The sequence below is a fragment of the Loxodonta africana genome, chromosome 18 (assembly GCF_030014295.1).
Source record: "Loxodonta africana isolate mLoxAfr1 chromosome 18, mLoxAfr1.hap2, whole genome shotgun sequence".
Classification (NCBI taxonomy): Eukaryota; Metazoa; Chordata; class Mammalia; order Proboscidea; family Elephantidae; genus Loxodonta; species Loxodonta africana.
This window is the reverse complement of record NC_087359.1, coordinates 38,108,845-38,130,789: the sequence shown is the minus strand read 5'-3', so window position 1 is coordinate 38,130,789 and position 21,945 is coordinate 38,108,845. Positions and strand designations below refer to the sequence as shown.

The 21,945-nt window shown below is 42.8% G+C and overlaps 1 protein-coding gene across 2 annotated transcripts in view; it reads left to right on the top strand.

Moving 5' to 3' along the window:
- The first annotated feature begins 12,596 nt into the window (after window positions 1-12,596).
- The window catches only part of SKAP1 (src kinase associated phosphoprotein 1), a 297,177-nt gene continuing 287,828 nt past the window's right edge, over window positions 12,597-21,945 (top strand). Inside the window, exon 1 of one of the 2 annotated variants that reach the window (XM_010594359.3) lies at window positions 12,597-12,786. In XM_010594359.3, coding sequence (XP_010592661.2) covers window positions 12,738-12,786 — 49 coding nt within the window. In that variant the 5' untranslated portion in view covers window positions 12,597-12,737. Of the gene's footprint in view, window positions 12,787-21,355; window positions 21,513-21,945 lie in introns of those variants that run through there. The other variant, XM_064271181.1, reaches the window with a different exon arrangement.

The following is a 21,945-nucleotide window of genomic DNA, read 5'->3' as shown; positions in this document are numbered from 1 at the left end:
CCTGTAATCTTGACTCCAAACATGCCGCCCTGACTCGAACTATCCTATTAGCTAGAGTATTAACAACTTGAATTGACATGAATAAAACATAACAGGTTGCTTCCTTGTCCTCCTTAAAACACCAGAAGGAGCTTCAGGCTCCTTTGCTGCGTGTGTCTGTGCTGGCCTGGAGTCCATGGTAACCCCTGGAGTTGAACATACCCTTGGTTTTTGTCACACTAATGATGCTAAGCTTGGAGCAAGGGAAATGAGCTACTTACAAGATGTGCATTACCACTTGTGTAATTAAACACTGCAAAGGAATATTGGAAAAGGCTGGAAAGTCTCCACTTTTGGAGATCATGGACGTCTGGCACGTTAGAGCTGGAAGGAACCTTATTTCCTCATTTACAGTTGAAGAACTGGGGTCTTTTAATGAAAAGGAGAGACAATCAAATTGTCTGTTCTAGATGGTTTAGTTACTCAGCAGTCAGAAGACATGATGCCAGACCAGATGTTCTCTTGAGGCTCCTGTAAACTTCATTGCTCTTTGATTTCATGATTCTGTGTTGGACAACAACCAATAAAACCCTTGAATAATCAAGTTCATGCTCCCCTTAAATGCCTGAGAGAAACAGTATGTGGATTAGGTTGGGACAATTGTGTGGAAGCCCACAGTGCTGTCTCTCAACTATTTTCTTCTCCAGAATCTTCCTCCATCTTCCTTCTTTTCACATCAGCTGACACAGGAAGTGGTAAAGCTTTTATCTATAGTCTCAGCCAAATCACCATTTCCGGATTCTAATGTTCAACAACCACTTTTCAATGCTTCTTCCCACTTCCCTTCTGCTTCAGTCTGAAGCTCAAAGTACTCAGGAGGTAAATTAGTACTCAGCCTAGTAGAGTGGGGCCCCAATGCCCTTGTGGTTCCGCCGTTAACTTGCCATAACTTGGGCACATCACTTCTCCAGTCTGGGTCTGTGTTTTTTACTTTAAGTCATGAGGTTTCTAAAGCCATTTCCAGCTCTGAAATCCTGAGATTCTATGTTGAAGAAAAATGTGTCATCCAGCCCTATGAATCTCTTTTTAATAAATAAAACCAAGCCCAAATCTTGCTGTTTTTCTGTTTTTTTCCAGAGTGTTATACTAGAACCGTGAAAGAAACCAAAGCAGGGTGACTGTAACTGAAGTCTGCCAGGTACCATGTGCATTGGTAAACTGAATCAGAAGATGGAAGAACTTAAGTGGCCAGAGCAGCTCTTTGCTGAGGCTGAGCGCAGTTCAAGGAAAGAGGCTCCTTCTTTAACATTGCTCAGTTTCTCTCTCAGCCTGTTTCCTGTCATTTAAGTGCAAAGCTCTAGTCTCCTGTTCTGGGCCAGCTTAGAAGAAATTGCATCCTGGTTCCATTTCCAAGTCAGGATACAGGTGAGGGAGTCCTGCTGCAAGTCTTACCTTCCCCTTTTACAGTCAGGGAATTAGGTTTAGAAGCACTCGTGAGTAGCGCTGGTGACATAAGAAACTCACTTCCTGGGTCAGCACTCTATTGGGGGTGGCAGAATCCCCCCATTAAGCAAAACTGGGTACCATATTCTTACGGTTACTTTGGAAGCTCTCAGGCTTCCCTTCCTCATACTTTTTCTCCCTGTGTGGGAAGACGTTGAAAGTTGGAGGCTAAATGACTTGTTCAAGGTCACACTGTTGGTGACAGAGAGAAGATTAAAACTTTAGCCAATCTTCTGAGCCTTTATTCTGGCTCCCTCTGTACCATGCCACAGCTGCTCCTCATATAAGGGACAGTCACATCTTCAGAGGAGGCTGGATAGGGAGGCCAGGTATTGATATGACTGCTGTACTGGTCCCCAGTGACCTTTTTACTTCCTGCAGCCTGCTCAGGTGGTGGGGGGAGCAGCTCTGGGGCAGAGCAGACTGCCATATGCAGAGCTGCCCTGGTGAAGATAACAGGTTGTCTGTCAATGTAAGAAGGCTACGTATGGCCCAGACCACAGAGCTTCCACTGGAGGAGAAATTAAACCTGTCTCACACACCAATCCCAGTGCTCTGATTACATTTACAGAGGTCATGGCCTGCATTCTGTCACCATGGAAACCTCTCATGCTGCCAGGGTGTTGTCTGTGTGTGGTTGATATTTAAAGGCAAAGCTACAGGCCCTGCCCGTTGCAGAACCATCAGCTGCCAGGGGCAATCACTCGCCTCTACCAGCCTGCGTCCTGGTACTTCATCCCAGAGATAAGAGGAAAGGGAAGGGCTCAAGAAAAGGGCCCACTCTCTCTAATAAGCAGGTCTTTTTAGTAGAGCCAGGTTTGCAGGGAGGAGGGTTAGGGAATGGAGGTGCTAGGATAGCAGATGGGGAGCAACTGAAAAGAAGCCCAACGTTGTTGTCAGAATACAAGCATCTTCTCACAGGCACACGGGCTCAGTTTTTGAGTGGAGCCCTTCTTTCTCTGACACCTACTCTCTACTAGTGAGCACATCTCAGAGCAGCCAGATAGAGCTGGGGAAGCCCCCTCTACCTGTGTGCTCTCAGTGGTTTTGATTTTGCACATCTGGTAGCTGTGTGAATTGTGCTGATAACAGTATGGTTTATGAAGGGTCCCTACTTCTTCCAAAGGCCCTACAGCACTGTCCTGGAAAAAGCAACCAGGGGACTGACTTATCAGGAGTCCCAGGTGTTGGAAGGGGTAAATAACACCTGATTCAACAGAGTAAGAAAAGAACACAAGTGCTGACTCGGCTTGTGACCATCAATTTTTTTTTTAGTCTCAAGACAATTATTTCCACACCATTGAATGGAGCGTAGATAACACATGCACCTTAATAGGCTGGGAGCAGAGGCTGTTTAGAGGAGATTTTAAGCACTGTGAGCATAACATGAACACGAATATTCTGCAATATGCATCTTACAACTTGTCATTAAGTGAATGGCCTCAATGATGTGATGCAACAGGCTTTGATCGGAATATTGAGCCCTGAAAAAAGGAAAGTCTGCATCAATAGTCTCATGATGTGGAATATCACATATTACTCAATAAGACATGTCATTGTGTTGATCGTGCATATGCTAAAAAGTACAGCAGCAGATAATAATGGCTTAAATCTCTACAAGGTTCTTTTCTGTAAGGAATTTACAGCCATTCCCTGAAGCTTCTCAATGCCCTTGGAAGGTGAAATGTGGTATAACCCAAAATTAACCCATTGCCATCGAGTCAATTCCTACTCATAGCAACCCTATAGGACAGAGTAGAACAGCTCCACAGGGTTTCCAAGGCTGTAAATCTTTGCGGATGCAGATTGCCACATCCTTATCCCGCCGAGTGGCTGGTGGGTTCGAACTGCCAACCCTTCCGTTAGCAGCCGAACGATTTAATCATTCTGCCACCAGGGCTCCTAACCTAAAATTACAACACGGGAAATGGAGTGGATCCTGTTTAACTTAGTTTCTAATCCTCCAAACTATAGGAACCTCTTTATTTTCTCCCTATGTTTTTATTCTCATTTTCTCTTTCTTCATCCAGTTTCTCATTAACTCCCTTTTTATTTTTTGCTTGCCTTATCCCTAGGCCATTATCCATCCCTTCACAACCTCTCCCCTTTCCTTTCTGTAGAGTTCAGCCCATTTGGCAGCTCTCTAGACTAAAGGGGCTGCGGACTCATGGGATACAATCTGTCTTCTGATTGGTTCTTTCCAGTGTCTGAATTTATAGTGAAAACTTGGTTTCTGCCACAGTAAGTGAAAAGAGGAGTTAATATCTCATGCCTTCCAGATCAGTGTTTTCCCCAGGTGGTTCAGAGAACACTACAAGTATTCCAGAATAGATAGGGAGGGGGGAAATCTTTGGAGGTGGGCAGGGAGAATCTGCAGGCTGATTCTCCTTCATTTGTTAGAGTCTAGTGGCAAGGAAATCAAGTCCACTCTTTTCATCTCTTTAAAGACAAGTTAGCTTTATAAAGAGGAAAAAAGTCTCTTCCTTCGAGGCCAAAAACAACCATTATCTTGGTCAATCACTTCTCAAATATATCCTTAGCGTGCAAGGTGAATCAAGTGAGAGATTATGGATGATTCAATTTATGTATTTTTGAGCACCTAACAGGTTCTAATTTCTGTAGGAATGCAGGTAATAATAATATCAAACATTTATGATGTACGCAATTATGTTCTAGGCAGTTATAAACACTAACATCAACTCTTGGAATCCTCACAACCTTGAGAAGCAGATACTATTGCCATTTTACAGATGAGGAAATTGAGGCACAGAAAGATGAGTAACTTGCCCAAGGTCACAGCTGGTAAGTGGCAGATTTGAACACAGGATTGTCTGACTTTAGGACCATTATATTGTATCACTTCTTTGATGGGGTCAGAACTGTGCTTTGTGATGTGTAAAGATGGCATGGGATGTGCTTTTGTGAGGGTGGCATGGGATGGGGGGAGATTGGATGCAGGAGGGTAGGTAGGAAGCCATTTCAACATCACTTCTCAATGAAGATAGAATGGGAGCTTGACTCAGAGAGGTGATACTTAGGATGCACGGGAGGGTAAGGATTCAAAAGCTATTGTGAGGATGTAAATCTGAGAGGCTTGGATGTTTAGAATGAAGATGAGGAAAGGTCCAAGGTGAGTCCTACATTTTGAGCTTGGATTCCTGGGAGAACAGCAGTTCCTTTATAACTTGTAATTTATTAAGCATATACCATATACCAGAAACTTTACATACATCATTTTGTTTAACCCTCAGAATAGCCCTGTGACATAAATTAGGAAAGTAATTTACATAAACGGGAAATTGGAGTGGTAGAAGGCTGAAACCACTGAGTCTCAGAAAGCAGGAGAGAAAAAAGAACAAAAGCAAGTATAAAAACCTGATGAATAACCAAGACTAGGAAGCAAAATGAAGAAAGCCAAAGAAGGAGGCAGAGAAGGGTAGGGAGAAGACTGGGTTCTTAAAGAATAAGCAGATGAGCAAGCCATTCAATGCTGTGGAGTAGGGGGAGAGGGCCCTGAGAAGAGTTGAGCCATTGAAGCCCTTGGGAGAGAGTCACTTCAGTGTATGAAGATGAGCAAGCAAGGCTAAAGGACAGACGAGAACGGACAAAAATTGATGGGGAAAGTTGTTGAGGGAAGGAAGAAGAAAAGCTGAGAATTGGAGAGGGTAGCAGGGAGACTGAAAATGTTAGCAGAGGGAAAGACTGAAGATGAAGAACAACATGGGAGAGGTAGAATCATAAATTCTAGTGGCGGGATGAGCCCTGTGGAGGAGGAGAGATGATTCTCCCTTAGAATAGGAGGAAAGGTGAAGCTTGAAAAGCAACACATGTGGACTAAGAGTGCTGTTTTGTGTATGAAAGAAAGCAAGGTTTACACTGCTAGAAAATGCAGCTGGAAGGGGAGCCCAAGGGTATTTAAAAATAGGTATTTAGAAAGACAAAAACCAAAACGGACACTGACACAATTCTGAAGCCAGGGAAATAAAGTATTTTGGAGACCTAAAGGTCATTACAAGGATCCCTGGTGGCACAATGGCTAAGTGTTCCGCTGCTAACTAAAAGGTTGGCAGTCAGAACCCACCAGCCGCTCTGTGGCACAAAAGACCTGGTCATCTGCTCCTGTAAAGATTTCAGCCTAGGAAACCCAGTTCTACTTTGTGTTATAGGGTTGCTATGTGTGGAATGGACTTAACAGCACACAACATTAAAAGGTCATTACAGAAATAACATTCATTCTAAAACCAAACCCATTGCTGTCAAGTCCATTACAAGTCATAGCAACCCTATAGGACAAGAGTAGAACGGCTCCATAGGGTTCCCAAAGCTGTAAATCTTTATGGAAGCAGACTGCCACATCTTTCCCCTGGTGGGCTCGAACTGCTGACCTTTTGGTTAGCAGCCAAATGCTTTAACCGCTGTGCCACCAGGGCTCCTTGGATGTCCACTAGGGGAAAGGTATTTTTACCCACTTTCTTGAATTGAAGTAATTAACCCTTGCAGGTTTTATCTATGACTCTAGGTAGGGTTTCCTTTTGGATTTGTGAGTATTGGTTGATCTGGTCAGATTACATCTCAGTTCCTCTTAGTGGTGGGTGGCATTCCTCCAGAGCACGTGTGCAGTGCAGGCAGGGTTTTCTACCAGATTCTAAACAAGTGCCCCTCTCACCTCGAATTCCCCCATCCGGAATTCTAAGGCCTTTAGTAAAACAAAGGAGAAGAAAGGGTAGCGAAAAAGAAGGGCTGCGGGCACTTAAATATTTATCTTTTGAAATGACAGATAAAGTGAAACCAAAGAAGTATAATTCTACCTAAGAAAAATAGTTTTAAAACTTGCTGTCTTTCGGAAACCCTCGTGGTATAGTGGTTAAGTGCTATGATTGCTAACCAAAGGGTCAGCAATTTGAATCTACCAGGCACTCCTTGGAAACTCTATGGGACAGTTCTACTCTGTCCTATCCCTCTATTATTTCCTTTTAATCCCCTTATCTCCCCCCCTCACCACGGTGCAAAGGTTAAGTGCTCCGAAAAGGTTGGCAGTTCGAACCCACCTTGCAGGTCTGCCTCTGTGGGAGAAAGATCTGGCAATCTGCTTTCTAAATGAGTACAGCCAAGAAAACCCTGTAGGGGCAGTTCTGCAGTCACATGGTGTCACTAAGAGTTGGAATCAGCTCCAGGACACTCAACAACACCCCCCCCCCCGCAAAGAAATGGTTGCCCCTTTTATACAGCTTTCAAAACTGATCATGTCTGCAAATATCTAGCCTACAAAATTGGCCTAAGCCCTTCTTGCCTCCCCATGCAGATTAAACAGGTAAACTGCCTCCACGTCTCAGAGAGCAGGAGGCAAAGGCATCACCTGGCTGCAGCTAACATACTCTGAGTCCCTGCCCCCACCCCTCAACTCAAATTCCCGTGAGAACCAATCAAAGACAGAGAATGTCAGAGTCAGCAACCTCGTGGTCCTTAGGGCCTCCAAAAGGCTCAGCAGTGTCCATAGGGGATACGTAATGTGGTCTAAAAGAAGGGCAAAGGAGATACAAAAAAAGAGGGTGGGGGCAATCAGGGAATATAGGGGAAATAATGTGAAAGAAAGATAAAAAACAAAGAAAGAAATGTTACATGGGGGAGGACTAACAATGATTCCTTCACAGATCCACTCAGGATCCCTAGGCTGTCATTATCCATCTCAGCTACTGAGTTCTACAGGAGCTTTGGGCCAGCACTGGAGACCTGGATTCCAATGCCGGCACAGTTCCCTGGTGAGCTGGGAGGCCCTGGGCAGAGTGCTGGGTAGGTCTGTTTGTTATCTTGAATTTGATCACCTGGAAGATTTTTTTGAGTTTTAATCATTCCTTGTTCTGTTCCAAGGCTCTGTGTCATTGAGAACCTGTTTATGGGAAAGGTCCCTGATATGATAGGAGAACCTGCTTATTTTGTTGTACGTATTAGTGCAGAGAATCTAGGAGTGTGAGCTAGAAGCGGACACCATCAGAAGTGCATTTGTGTGTGTGTTGTGTTAATTAGCTAACTCTCCTAAGTTGAAAGATTAGCTAATTAGTAAGAGGAGGCTCTGGCAAGCTGTGAAAACCCTGCATTTTAAAACCACCAAAGTGATGGGCCCAAGTTAGCATTTCATGCCTTAGTGGTGGCATGGGGTTTGGTTTCTGGGGTCCTGCAAAGCACACAGTGAGCCTGGCTCTTGGCATCGACAGGACAAATCATCTCTTCTTCCACAGCCCTTAATGAAGTGTGCAGCTCTTATCCTCATTAGGCCCCAGCATTGTCAATAAAAGAGTCAATAAACCCGGCTGATGGGGTTGGGACCGAGAGGCTGAGATGCAGCGGCCACACATCCACAGGGCAGACATCAGCTCCGCCGCGTGTCATGACCCAGTGTCCCGGGAGCAATAACCAACTCGGAACAAAGCCCAAGAGCCTGCCCTCTGAAGTCTCCTCTCCAGACCCATTCTACCCAGGGTGGAACAGTGCCAGCCGGCACCTGCTTTGCTTGCATTTGTTCCCACTCCATGCCATTCTGGGTGCCAGATGCTTTTGTTTCTTCCTGATTGAGCCCTCTGGACACCCCATGGATGCATATTTAGTGAATTTCCACCTGGCATGAGGACATATAGACAGCCTCCCCCAGCAGCCCAGAGGCCAGCAGGGGCCCTATTTTCTGTCTGCTGACAGTGTGTGAGGGGCTCCAGTGACAAGAGGGTATATTTTCTGCGTGTTGTGCTGCTGGACTCCATTCTTGGCTGCTCTGCATCTCTTTAGATACCCTTATCTTATCTAATTACAAGGAATTTCAGATTAATTTCTTAGCCTCTGCTCCAAAGGACCTCTTATCAGTGAGGGCCTTGCACTTTAACCTTGTCATTCTTTTGTTGTTTGCCTTTAAGGGGGGGGCACCTAAGATCTTGCTGGAATTGGGGTTGGGCGGGAGGGGAGAAAGAGAGAGGAGACAGACCTGGGATTTGTGTATTCTGCTCCATTCCCCCCGCCTGTGTGCAGAGACAGCTGGCTGCTTACTTCCATGACAGCCACGTGGTACCCAGCCACACAGAACAGGACCTGGGCAGGGACTCATCTGCTGCCAACCTCTTCGGATCCCTTTGATATTTCCGACAGAGCAGTAAAGGACTCTTGACTATGATGGTTTGCCTTGCCTCTCTCCACCTCCTCTAAGACTCCTTGATGTGGTTTCCATGGCTACCCCCAATCAGATTTGGCTTCCTTCGAAATTGGATTTCAAAGAAGGACAAGGTTTCAAAGGAATTTGTCCATTTAACAGAATGTCATTAGGAGTGAGGCTGACTGCTGAACTAGGGTCCTCAGATGATTAAGAAGGGGCTGTGCTCATGTGTGGAGGCAGGTTTCTGTCTGCAATGAGGAACCTTGATGCAACATGACAATACCGTACTGGAATCTGCCAGTCAGCCACCACATGCTATCCAACCCTGTGCCTCTCTCTACCCCTACCTCTCTAAAACCCAGAGATTCCTGTGGGGAGGAATGGATGTAGAATACCTATGCAGTGAGTTTCTGCTCTTTCCCTTGGTATAAGTAAGCTCTGACAGGCAGTGAGGCCTTCGAGGATGTGCAATTACCTGGGTTTATTGCTCCTTATCAAAAAACTCATTAGCTTGTAGCCTATATTAGCAGGTGACACAATATCTTTGAAGAAGGGGGGTTGTTGAATTTTTCTTTCACTCCTGAGAGGGGAGGCAAGGCAAAGTGCTGAGGTGCCATATAGGAGGGGTTTTGTTTCCTTAAAGGAACCATACCGTGGTGGCACAGTGGTTAAAGCACTTGGTGGCTAACCAGAAAGGCCAGTGATTTGAAACGACCAGCTGCTCTGAGAGAGAAAGATGTGGCAGTGTGCTTCTGTAGAGATTAAAACCAAAAAAGCCAAACCCGTTGCCATCAAGTCAACTCTGACTCATGGCGACCCTACAGGACAGAGTAGACCTGCCCCATAGAGTTTCCAAGGAGCGCTGGGTGGATTCGAACTGCTGACCTCTCTGGTAAGCAGCCATAGCACTTAACCATTATGCTACCAGGGTTTCCCTGTAAAGATTATAGCCTTGGAAACACTATGGAGCAGTTTTACTCTGTCCTACAGGGTCACTGGAAACCCTGGTGGCGTAGTGGTTAAGTGCTACAGCTGCTAAAAAAAAGGTTGGCAGTTTGAATCTAGCAGGTGCTCCTTGGGAACTCTATGGGGCAGTTAGTTCTACTCTGTCCTGTAGGGTCCATATAGGGCTGTTATGAAAGGAACTCACTTGACAGCAACGGGTTTTTTTTGGTGTAGGGTCACTATGAGTCAGAATTGACTCAACAGCAGTCGGTTTGGTTTTTGTTTCTTTTGCTGTTTTTTTTTTTAAATAAATTATTTTTTAACACAGTTTTAGATTTACAAAAAAATTGTGATGATAGTACAGAGAGATCCCATATATCCTCCTTTGCTTTTTAACACATGGTAAAAGTACGAAAAAATGATTCAAGAACAGCTACAATTTTATAGAAGGATGGGCAATAAGGTTGGCGAAACTGCCTGGGGGCTACCTGGTAGTTTCTCAGGGGCCTAGAGGGGGCAGCTTGCCCATTACTACACCTTCCCAGGGCACGAAGGAGGACCAGCAGGAGCCAGATTCCCTAGAGACTCCAGCCAGCCTTCTATCCCCACCCGACAACTTGTTGTGGGTGGGTCATGTGACTCTGAAACCAAGGCACCATTCCTCTTCAATTCACAGGAAGCGAAAGTGTAAAGATGGCTCAAAGTCACTGCACCCCCTCAAGGATCAGGCCTCCAACCTTGAGGCTGTATCTCTAGAGGGGAAACTAGGCCAGAAAAGTAGGCACTGCTACCACCGTTTCTCCTGGCTGTTTCTGTCACCACCTCCCTGCTTTAAAAAGAACACATTACCATCGTGACCCTATAGGACAGAGTAGAACTGCTCCACAGGTTTTCTAAGGCTGTAATCTTTACGGAAGCTTTCTTCTATGGAGCGGCTGGTGGGCTCAAACCACCAAGCTTTCAATAAGCAGCTGAACACCTTAACCACTGCACCACCAGGGTTCTTCCCCTTCTTGCTTTAGTTCACCATTATTTCCCTCTGATGCCACCGTAAAAACCACTTCACTCATCTTCCCGATGTCCTCTCTCTTACCACTTCCAATCCTTCCCACATAGTCTGTGGGTTGAGTCTGAGAATAGAAAACTCCATCTTACAAAGAAGGAAAACGGTAGAGGTGAAGTGAGATATGTGAGGTCATATGCTACCACAGAACTCTGATTAGGTCACCTTCTACCTCAAAAATTGTCAATGGCTCCCCAATGCCCATTTGATTGAATTAAAAATCATTCAAGGCCTTTCACAATAGATTCAATTTATTTTGACACCATAGTATCCCTACGCCATCCAGTAAAAGAGGGCTACTAGTAAGCGACTCCACGGCATTGGGTTTTTGGTAGTTGTTCCTTAAGTAGTAGAGGGCTTTTCCATCTGTTTATTCTGGTCCTTCCACTTGGAAAGCGCTTCTGACCCTTCAACGTCTGGCGTGTTTTTCAGAGCCTATTTCAAATGCTACATGCACCACTAAACACACAGACACTTCCCTCCTTTTCTTATACCCATCTCCCTCCCACAGCATTTTAAACCTTTCTCACAGCACTTGGCCTACTGTAGTTTTTTTAAAAGTAAACTCTTTATTGTGAGGTAACTGTAGATTCACACGCATTTGTAAGAAATAATACAGAGATCCTGTTCACCCTTTACCCAGAGCCCCCCAATGGTAACATCTTGTAATACAGCATGGTATCACAACCAGGATACTGATGCCTATGTACTTCGAGTAAGGGGGAGAGAAACTCTCCCCTATGATCTTGGCCTAGCCTCTGTTCATTCTCCTGTTTGTCAGCTCTTACAGGGAAAGGGCTCTGTACGCCTCTCTGTCAGCTTCCCTACCCAGATACCTGTTGTGGATTGAATTGTGTCCCCCCAAAGTTTGTGTCAACTTGGTTAGGCCATGATTTTCAGTATTGTCTGATTGTCCATTTTGTTATTTGATGAGATTTTCCTATGTGCTGTAAACCCTATCAATATGATGTTAATAAGATGGATTATTAGTGGCAGTTATATTGATGAGATCTACAAGACTAGATAGGGTCTTAAGCCAATGTCTTTTGCAATATAAAAGAGATTATCGAGTAGAGACATGGGGACCTCATACCACCAAGAAAGCAGTGCTGGGAGCAGAGCCTGTCCTTTGGACCTGAAGTTCCTGTGCTAAGACGCTCCCAGACCAAGGGAAGACTGATGTATCACAAGGACCTTCCTCCACAGCTGACAGAGACAGAAAACCTTTCCCTAGAGCCGGAGCCCTGAATTCAGACTTCTAGCCTACTGGGCTCTGAGAGAGTAAACTTCTCTTTGTTAAAGCCATCCACTTGTGGTATTTCTGTTACAGCAGCACTAGATAACTAAGTCAATACCCCTTCCTTTCTCCATATCCTTTCAACCTTAGAGGGGGACGCTTTGTCCTCCTGAGTCCATTGCTGCTGCTTCCGCTCCAACTCTCCCAAATGTTGGTGGCTTCATATAATTTACCGGGACTTAAAATCATTCCCTTTAAACATCCAGGTTTACCTGAGATAGAGAACGTTCTGCCTTAGTTTTCTGAGCAACGACGGTGTGGACAGCGCTTCTTGGCTTGGACTAACCTCTTTCTCGGGTTCCGCCTGTTCACACCCTTTTTCAGGCATCTCTGTGGCGTCCAAGCCTTTAGGCCAACTGTTCAGTGCTTAGGTCGGAAAGTCTCAAAGAGACTTGGTTCCTTTGAGTCTTGTGAAGTCCCTCGTTTTGGCAACCGGCCTGTGGGGAAACCTGTCGGCCTCCACGGTGCGGCCCTCCCGCCCGTCCATCCTCGCCACCAGCGGACCTCAGAGCCCCGGTGACGGTGCCCCGCGCCCCCTGCGCGGGCACGCCACGCCCCCACCTCCGGGCTGAGCCCCCGGCCGCGAGCTCCACGGGGGGCGCCCCCCGGCCCGCCGCGCGCGCCACTTCCTGAGCGCGCCCCGGGATCACGGCCCCGCCCTGCGGCTCGGCCCGGCTGCTGCGGCGGGCGACGACGGCAGAGGTACAGGTGCCTCCGCGGCGGTCTCCCCTCACCTTCCAGCCCGCCGGTCTTTGGAACAGGCCTTCACGCCCCTGTCCTGTCTCACACGCCGGCCTTCCTACCGTCCCCGCCAAATGCAGGCCACCGTCACTCTCCCTGAGGAGGTCTTTTGGCTCCTGGAAGGTAACGCCCTGGCCCAGCCCCCAGCTCCCTCCCTCCACCCCCCGGGAAGTCCCTCAAGTGCTGAGCTGAAGGGAGGAAAGGAGACACCAGGGGCTCCCAAGGCCAGGCTTTCTCTTTAGCTCCTTCACTCAAGGCTTCTAGAATCTTCAAAACTAGGTTTTCATCCACTCACTTCAGGGTCCCTTTCTCTCTCTCCAATTCCACATTTTCTTTTTCCTCAAGGCGACTTTACTACACATAACCTCCCCAACTTCTAAACTCCTCCAGGCCAGGTTGTTGGCCCCTTACCTGTCATTTCCCCCTTAGGACCACGCCCTACATCCGCAGGCTTTCTCCCTTTTCATCACCACCCCCCGCCTGCCCACTTCCATCACCTTTCACAGAAGATCCTCACCTTCCTGCTTAGAGGCCCCTGAGGTTCTGTGAAGGACTCCCAGGGTGAGCCTTTGTTGGTCGAGGCCTAGTGGTTCATCTTAGTTTTTTTGTCAGTGCTGAAACGCCAGGCCTCACTTTATCAGCCTGCAGATTTCTAGGGGGTCTCAATGCTGAACCCAAGTCTAGATAGAGTTGTCCCATTGTGCTGTGTTTACTTTGAAACTATAGTGTCTAAGCAGTCTTTTTAGAAGGTTGAGGCCATACTAACACTCAACACGTACTACTAACGCTCTAAAGAGACTTTTCCTTAATGGGCAGTATCATCTGCTCAGGTCACACTTTTCCTGGTGAAAGGAAGTTTTACTTGTTTTCCTGTAGCTGACCTTCTAGGAAAGACAGAGATTTGGAGTCTGCAGTTAAATAGGGTTTCAGGAGGAAACCACTTAGAATTAAGCTTTTTGGCATCTAAGTGACATTTTGGCACATACGTAACAGATGGCCTTCTTTGGGCAGGTCATGCTCTTGGCAAGCAGTAGTTTTTCGGTTTCTCTCAATTTAATTGGTTTTACATCTCCATTACTTTGTTATTTTGATATAAATGCCTCCTAATGAAATATTTGGCAAGTTCTTTTGGTCTCTGCTTGTAGCGCCGTTTCCGCTCTGGATTTCGTCTATGTGAAAACCGTCAACTAGATATTTCTTCTGAGGTGAGGTTTCCAGAATCCATTTTAATTATGACCCGAGTGAGGCTAAAGTTTAGGAATAGAAAACTATTTGCAAGGTAAAAGAGAGTTATCTGGGTTTCTAAGAAGAAGCAATCCAGCCTTTTCCTCTAGTGTTGAGTTGGCTCTTGGTTCAATACTAGGCTTGTGACAAGAGGCTGTAAGTGTCTTTGGTTTCCAGGGTAGAAGAAACTGTGGCGAGAAGTTTAATTCTGCTCTTGCATTTAAAGATATAAAGTGATCCCTTTTTTGGTGTCTGTCATTTGATGAAACCTATCTTACAAGCTTGTTAAACTATACTTCAGTTTTTTGTGTAGCCTTGGTAGAAAATTCCTTTTTATTTTCAGAAGCTTGCAGTGAAACTCCTTCAGCATTTTTGATACGCAGTCCTGTATTGTTCAAAACTGACACTTTGGTAAACAACTCATTTCTGCACCTGCCACCTTCCTTTAACTTAGATTATTTTCTTGTTAGCTGACTGTTTTTAATTGAAGTCTTCAGATCTCCTTCTAAAGTAGAACCTTTGTTTGCTGACAAGCAGAGCAGGCGATGAATGGAGATTAATTGCATGTCACATACTTCTGTATCAAACTTGCTGTGTCTTAACAATCTCTGTTGGTATTCAGGTCTTTAGGATACAAGGAGGAGTCTGAGGTTAAATTTTAAAGAGCATTGTATTTCTTTAAGGTTTTTTTTTTTTTTTTTTAACTTTGCAATTAGAGTCTGAGTCTCAGGTAGAGGGAAAAAAATGTAAAGTAGGATCCAGCCAGTGATCCTCTGGAAAATATTTGAAGACGGTTTTCAAGATTCATTTAGTAATACCAACTTATTGGCTGTAGGTTTAATTTTGTATGGAAAACAGTCTCTAGTGTAGACCAGCAGAATTACTCATTGTGTTACAAATAATTTGTGGATATTAGAAACCCAAAATGGCCATCAATTTATATCTATTGCTGTTTACTCATCTCCCCTTCTATTTAAGGTTAACCCTTGACAATTAGAAAATATGTAGGTCCCGATCTCTCTACAGTCACACAATGGAAGGGAGTCACAGGATGTAAGAGCAGCTTTACTGCTGCCACGTGGCCGTGGGGTGGAGTTTCCACGATGAATTACTACTTTCATAAACCAGGGCATAAGCCTTTGCACAGTGATTTAATGCTGGCCATCACAGCCATAACTTAAGCATTTATTTATTTATAACCACATGGGCATAAATGACAGGGGTGTTTTTTGACATAATGTCTGCTTTTAAAAATAAAATATGCAAAGCATTGTGAAAGGTTTATACCACACTTTTGCATAGTGAAGAAGGGAACAGAAATTCTGAAGGTTTAAAATTAATTTTTTGTAGCGATAAAATTTTAAACATTGGAAAATGTTTAATTTGAGAAACCCCATCTCTAGGAATCCATGTCACTGAAATTAAAGTGCATAAGGTACGTGCACAAAGATCCATCTTAAATGTCCTTGAGTTGGGAAAGAATGAGGGGATAGTTGAATGAATTAAGGGACATCCATATTACAGAATACTTTGCAGCCATTAAAAAGGATATGATACATCTCTATATATGAACTCCGAAAATGTCCATGGCATGTTTTTAAGACTGAAAAAAGCAAGATGCATATTAGTATATATAATACCCTATTTTTGTTTGAAAACAAACAAAACCAAAAAATCACCAAGTATATATGTTTGTGTAAGTGGAGGAAGAAGTAGGAAAATTATACACCAAGCTGTTAACATTGGTTTCCTTGGGAGGGGAGTGAGAAAGTGTTAAAGAGGAGATTATTAATTTTTATTTTATGTATCTTTGTGTTGCTTGAACTGTGACAGTGAGTATACATTACTTTTGTAATCGTGGAAAAAAAAACCCTGTAAGGTTATTTAAAAGAAAAAGAAGGAAAGACAAATAGAAGGTCAGAGAGGCAAGGGTGCTGAAGAGCTGCTAACCATGGTTGTGATTATGTTTTTCTCTTATTAGACCTAGGAGTATGGAGGGTGGGGAATTAAAATAAATTGTTCCTTGGAATTTTGGCAAATGTCAAAGCAATGAGAGGCTTCTAGAGTAACTCAGGAAACAGGTTCCTCAGATAGACTTTGTCAGGCTCTCACAGAAATAGTAATTAGTCCCATATCAGCAAATAAGTACCTTATAGATAAATAAAATGAAAGGCGTCTTCTGCCTTATTGAAAGAGGAGGAAATATTCAGGTCTGTTGTCAAATCATTGGGCTGCAGATGCAATAGTTATCTTTTTGTTTTGTTTTGTGATAACACTGAAAAACAACGGAGCGGAGCGCTGGCAGTTTGCATAATCTTTGTCCCACAGATATAAACGTAATCAGTTTCTTCCTTGTCTTTCTAGCCCCCTTTTTGAAGGCAGAAGTAAAAGAGGCAAGTACAAAGGAGGTGGAATAATTTTTTTTTTTTTTGGTTCACAGTTTGTTGATTATGATGAAGTGGGGCCTGCTGACTTTACCCTGATAGCTGATAGGTCCAAACTACCTGCACGATACCTAAATCCTGCTTAGAATATGGATTTAAGCCAAAAAATATCCACAACCCAGTAGCTGTGTTAACACTGATTCAGATATGCCTCTGTTTACTTACTATTTAAACTTCCTTGGAAAGAAATAGTCATTAATCATTTCCTTCCAGATCGTTCTCCAGATTTGTATTGGTTGTCTCAGCCGACCGTAGAGTCCTTTCAATATAGTAAAACTTCAACTATGTGGAACTCAGTAGAATGAGTTGCTCTGGATAGCTGAGGATATTCTCCTTAAGCACTCTCTTTATTTTATACATTTATGATCAATTTTTTTTCCTCTAAAAGGCATTAGGAACTTTCCTAACTTCTTCAGCCCATCAGCCTGTATTCAAATGGACCTCCTTTGAACATGTTTTAATTCAGAGCTGTTATAGTGAATATCTGCTATTGTGCTTTACAGAGATAATACTGAGATGTTTCTGTCGTATTACCCCTGGATTGCTTTTGAAGTGTCTATGTCTATTTTTTATTTTTGTCATATTTCCTGCTGTTAGGCCGAGGGCTCTCAGTTTGCACTGTTGTCAGTGAGCCTGTGTCCCTAATACTACAGGAACACTAGATAACCAAGTTTGTTGGAATTAAGATATGTGTAAAGGAAGGTATGAGGGGCTCTCTTGATAGACAAAGTACCCAAGCCCTTACGCATGGACTTAGTGATGTGTATTTTGGCAGCTCAGGGTCTATTTTGGTTAAATTTTTATAGTGAGGCGTCTTCTAGATAGGTGAGGTTACTAGTCAATTTAGTTCTGAAAGGTGAAATATGATTATGCTTTTATTTCTATTTTTATGTTAATTTTTTCTGATTATAAAAGTAATAATGTTCATTGAAGAAAATTAAAAAACACAATAATAGACAATCACATAGTCAACTACTGTTAACTTTCCGAGTATTTTTTTCAGTTTTTATTATAATTTCATACTTTGAAAGTTGGCACATTGTGTATACAGTTTTGTATACTGATTCTTCCACTTACTATTTTCCATTTGCTATTGTCTCTTGAGCATTTTCTTACACCATTATATTATTTTTATTTTATTCAAATTATTTAGAAGTTATACATCCTGTATTTATTCCGCTGGTGGTTTTGTAACCGAACTCGGGTTCTTGTCCTGTCCTATTAGGTGATTGAAATAAGACGGACACCACACCACCAGTTGCAAGGGAAACAAAGTGGATATTTATCATTTGTGCAAACAAGGAGCAACACGGGGCCTAGCAGCTGAAAGAGCACGGCTTCCTGCCCCAAGGGATCTGGGAGCTTTTAAGTCCTTGAGTCCCCAGGGGGCAGAGATTGGCGCCTGAAATCTGAAACCTTGATCCCTCCTATGCCCATATTTGGAGATCCAGGTGCTGAGTCATTTTGCAAAGGTTACCTCTCGCTTTTCAAATGGGCTTGGGCACCTGGTGTGCTGGAAAATATCTTCTTCTCTGGCAATGTTCAAGTCTGGGGTCAAGTTCAGGGCTACAGCTCCTTAGGTCCTGCGCATGTGCCAAGATCCTGGTTCTTGCATGCACGGAATTCTGGTGCTAAATCCAAATCACGGTTAGGGCCACAGTGAGATGGTATCAAACCACAGTTAGAAAGTCAGCTTGGCGAGCTGAAAGGGAGGAGGAGAACTGCGGCAGACTGGGGGAGACCTTGGTGGCGGCTTCAGTTTTACCCTTATAGTTAAAAAAAAAAAAAAGATCCATGTTCTTCTGATTAATGACATTAAGAATGAAACAATATTGTTTGGCTCTTTCTTCCAATGTAAAATGTGAAATTGTAATATGTTAGACACAGAATTTCTAATATTTTTATTATATTTAAAGAATTGCTTTTTGACATTTGCATGATATTTTTAACCATAGAAACAGTTATATTTTTTCGGTTTAACTTGTTCATTGCTTGCTTTTTGTCTCCTAGCTTTTTAAATTTTGATTTACCTTTTAGATATGTAGATTGTGGTATCCAATATAATAGTTTTTTTATCCTGGTGGCGTAGTGGTTAAAAGCTATGGCTGCTAATCAAGAGGTTGGCAGTTCGAATCTACCAGGTGCTCCTTGGAAACCCTGTGAGGCAGTTCTACCCTGTCCGATAGGGTCACTATGAATTGGAATTGACTCAACAGCAATGGGTATCCACATGTGACTGTTTATATTACCTAAAATAAAAAAAATTGATTCCTGTACCAGCTACACTTTAGCTGCTTCATATCTACATATGGCTAGTGGCTACTGTATTGGATGGCTCATAAACTTCTAAGGAATGATCATGTAGAATATAATGATGAGAATTTCTCAGGAAGGGTACTTTGATAATACACTTCACGAGCCCCTGTATCCTGCATGTCTGAAAATGCTTTCATATTAACTTAGCTTGTGGGCATGAAGTTCTAGGGTCCCATCTTCCACTTCCTTCCCTCTCCCCAGACTCAACCTCTAGAAGTTGCTCCTTTGTCTTCTGGTCTTCAGTTTTGTGAAGAAGTCTAATGTCAGTTTGATACATTTCTTTTGTAACTCATTCCTCCCACCCCCTGCCTAGATGCTTATAGGATGTTTTTCTTTGTTCTCAAAACTATCACTAGATTGTGACAAGGTCTTAGACTTTTTAATAATTTTGCCTAGTGTGTAGTGCACCCCTTTGACCTATGAACTCAGGTCTTTTTTGACTTGGGAAAGTTTTCTTCCGTTATCATTGCTTCTGCTCCATCTGTTTTAGTCTCTTATACTGGGGTTTATATCATATATTTACTGGATCCTGGATTTGCTCTCTCTGTTTAATCTCTCATTATCTTATCTGTCACTGCCTTCCTTATGATTTTAAATTCAGCATTTATTTATTCTTTAATGTTTTCCTGTGTTCTTTCCTCACTACTGATTGTTTCCTTTTCTAAAGCTCTGGCTTATAGATGTAATGCTTTTTTGGATGTGGTTGAGAAATTTTAGAAATAAAATAAAATTTTATTTTAGATATTTTCTAAGCATTTCTGTTCTTTAATAAATCTGCTTCAAGAGGAGGCGTTTTCTCTAGTTCTTCAGGATAGCCTCTTCTTTTTGAACTTTAGTGTGTTTTCTGTGTGCAATTTGCCTTGATTCAAATTCCGACTCTGCCACTTAGTACCTGCTTGACCTTGGGCCTCAGTTTCCTCATGTGTAAACTGGGGATAATAATAGTAGTTACCTCATAGAGTTTATATGAAGAATAAAAGAATGAATATTTGGAAAGAACTCAGAATAGCATGTGGTATATATTAAGTACCATATGTTTTAAGTATGTATGAAATCAAATTAAAAATTTTTTATTAGAGGAAACTCTGTTGACCTCTGTTTTTACAACTGCCTCTCCACGTGAGAACTCACGAACTTGGCCTTTAGCTTATGTCAGTGGTCTCTCCTTGTCTCTCCAGGTTCTCCATTTCCCTTCTTCCTCAGATCAGAGCCCGATGATCGTTTCCATGAAACTTTATGGAGGAAGGGAAGAAGTTAGCTTTGCTGCTTCTGTCATCACCTAGTCTGCAGTTTAAGGAATTTTCTATATACTTCTAGATTCCCAAAACATATAATTTTTCTATTTTAATATTTTAATTAAAATTTTGTTTTGTAACAAAGAGATTCTCTGAGGAGACTGCTTTAAATGAGGACATTATCAGGAAAGGTACATGTTCCTTCTCTTGCTGTGGAATGTGTGTGTGTGTGTGTGTGTGTGAAAAACTATGTTTTTGCCTTAATTCTCAGTTGAAGTTAAAGATTTACATTTTCCCCTTGTTTGCTAAAAAAAAGAAAAAAAAGTAGAAACATTAGAGCTTTATTGTGGGTGTAACCTAGATGTCAGGTGGACTCCCCAGACCTCTAAGGTTCCTATCTAATCTTTTTGAGTTGCGGTTGTCAATTTTTTTTTATTGTGCTTTGGATGAAGGTTTACAGATCAAATTCATTTCTCATTAAACAATTAATACACATATTGTTTTGTGACATTGATTGTCAACCCCACACCGTGTCAACACTCTCCCTTTCTCAGCCTCACCCAGCTTTCCTGTCCCCTCCTGCCTTCTTGTCCTTGCCTCTAGGCTGGTGTACCAATTTAGTCTTGTCTACATGGTTGAGCTACGTGTATTATTGTTTGTTTTATGAGCTGTCTAATCTTTGGCTGAAGGGTGAACCACAGGAGTGACTTCAGTACTGAGTTAAAAGGGTTTCCAGGTGTGTCATATCGTTTTCCAGAATGGTCACAGCATTTTGCATTCCCACCAGCAGTGCAAAAGAGTTCCAGTCTCCCTGCAGCCTCTCCAACATTTGCTATTTTCTGTTTTTTTGATTCGTGCCAGTAATGTTGGGGTGAGATGGTATCTCATTGTAGTTTTGATTTGCCTTTCTCTAAATCGGGGTCGGTTGACACAGTGGCTACAACAATGAGCTCAAGCATAACAATGATTGTAAAGATGGCGCAGGACTGGGCAGTGTTTCGTTCTGCTGTGCATGGGCTCGCTATGAGTCGGAACTGACTCAACTGCACCTAACAACAAACGACAACAGTGGTTAGTGATGGCAAACATTTCCTCATGTGTCTGTTAGCTGCCTAAATGTCTTCTTTGGTGAGATGTCTGTTCATTTCCTTTGCTCATTTTTTAATTGGATTATTTGTCTGTTTGTTGTACAGGTGTTGGATTTTCCTATAGATTTTAGAGATCAGACCTCTGTCTGATATGTCATAGCCAAATTTTTTTTCCCAGTCTCTAGGTTCTTGTTTTACTCTTTTGAGTAAAATATTTTGATGAGCATAAATGTTTAATTTTTAGAAGATCCCACTTATCTAGCCTATCTTCTGGTGTTTGTATATTGTTAGTTATGGTTTGTATCCTATTTATGCCATGTATTAGGGCATCTAGCGTTGACCCTTCTTTTCTTCTGTGATCTTTATAGTTTTTGGTTTTATATCTAGATCTTTGATCCATTTTGAATTAGTTTTTGTATATTGTGTGAGGTATGGGTCCTGTTTCATTTTTTTACAGATGGACATCCAGTTTTGCAAGAACCGTTTGCTAAAAAGACTGTCTTTTCCTGTTTAATGGACTTCGGGCCTTTGTTGAAGATCAGGTAACTGTAGGTGGACAGGTTTACATCTGGGTTCTCAATTCTGTTCCATTGGTCAATGTGTCTGTTGTCGTACTAGTACCAGGCTGTTTTGACCTTTTTTTTTGGTTGGGAGTTTATTACCTTTTCAATCTCTTCTCTTTATTATGGATCTGTTCAGATTTGTATTAGTTTAGGTACACTAATTTGTCCATTTCCTCTAGGTTTTCAAATTTGTTGGAGTATGGTTTTTCGTAGTACTCTGTTATGATCCTTTTTATTTCAGTTTGATCTGTTTAATGTCCCCCATTTCATTTCTTATTTGGGTTATTGGCATCCTCTCCTGTTTTTTTTTTTTTTTTCTTTTGTCAGTTTGGCCAGTGGTTTGTCAATTTTGTTGATCCTTTCAAAGAACCAACTTTTGGTTTTGTTGATTCTTTCTATTGTTTTTCTATTC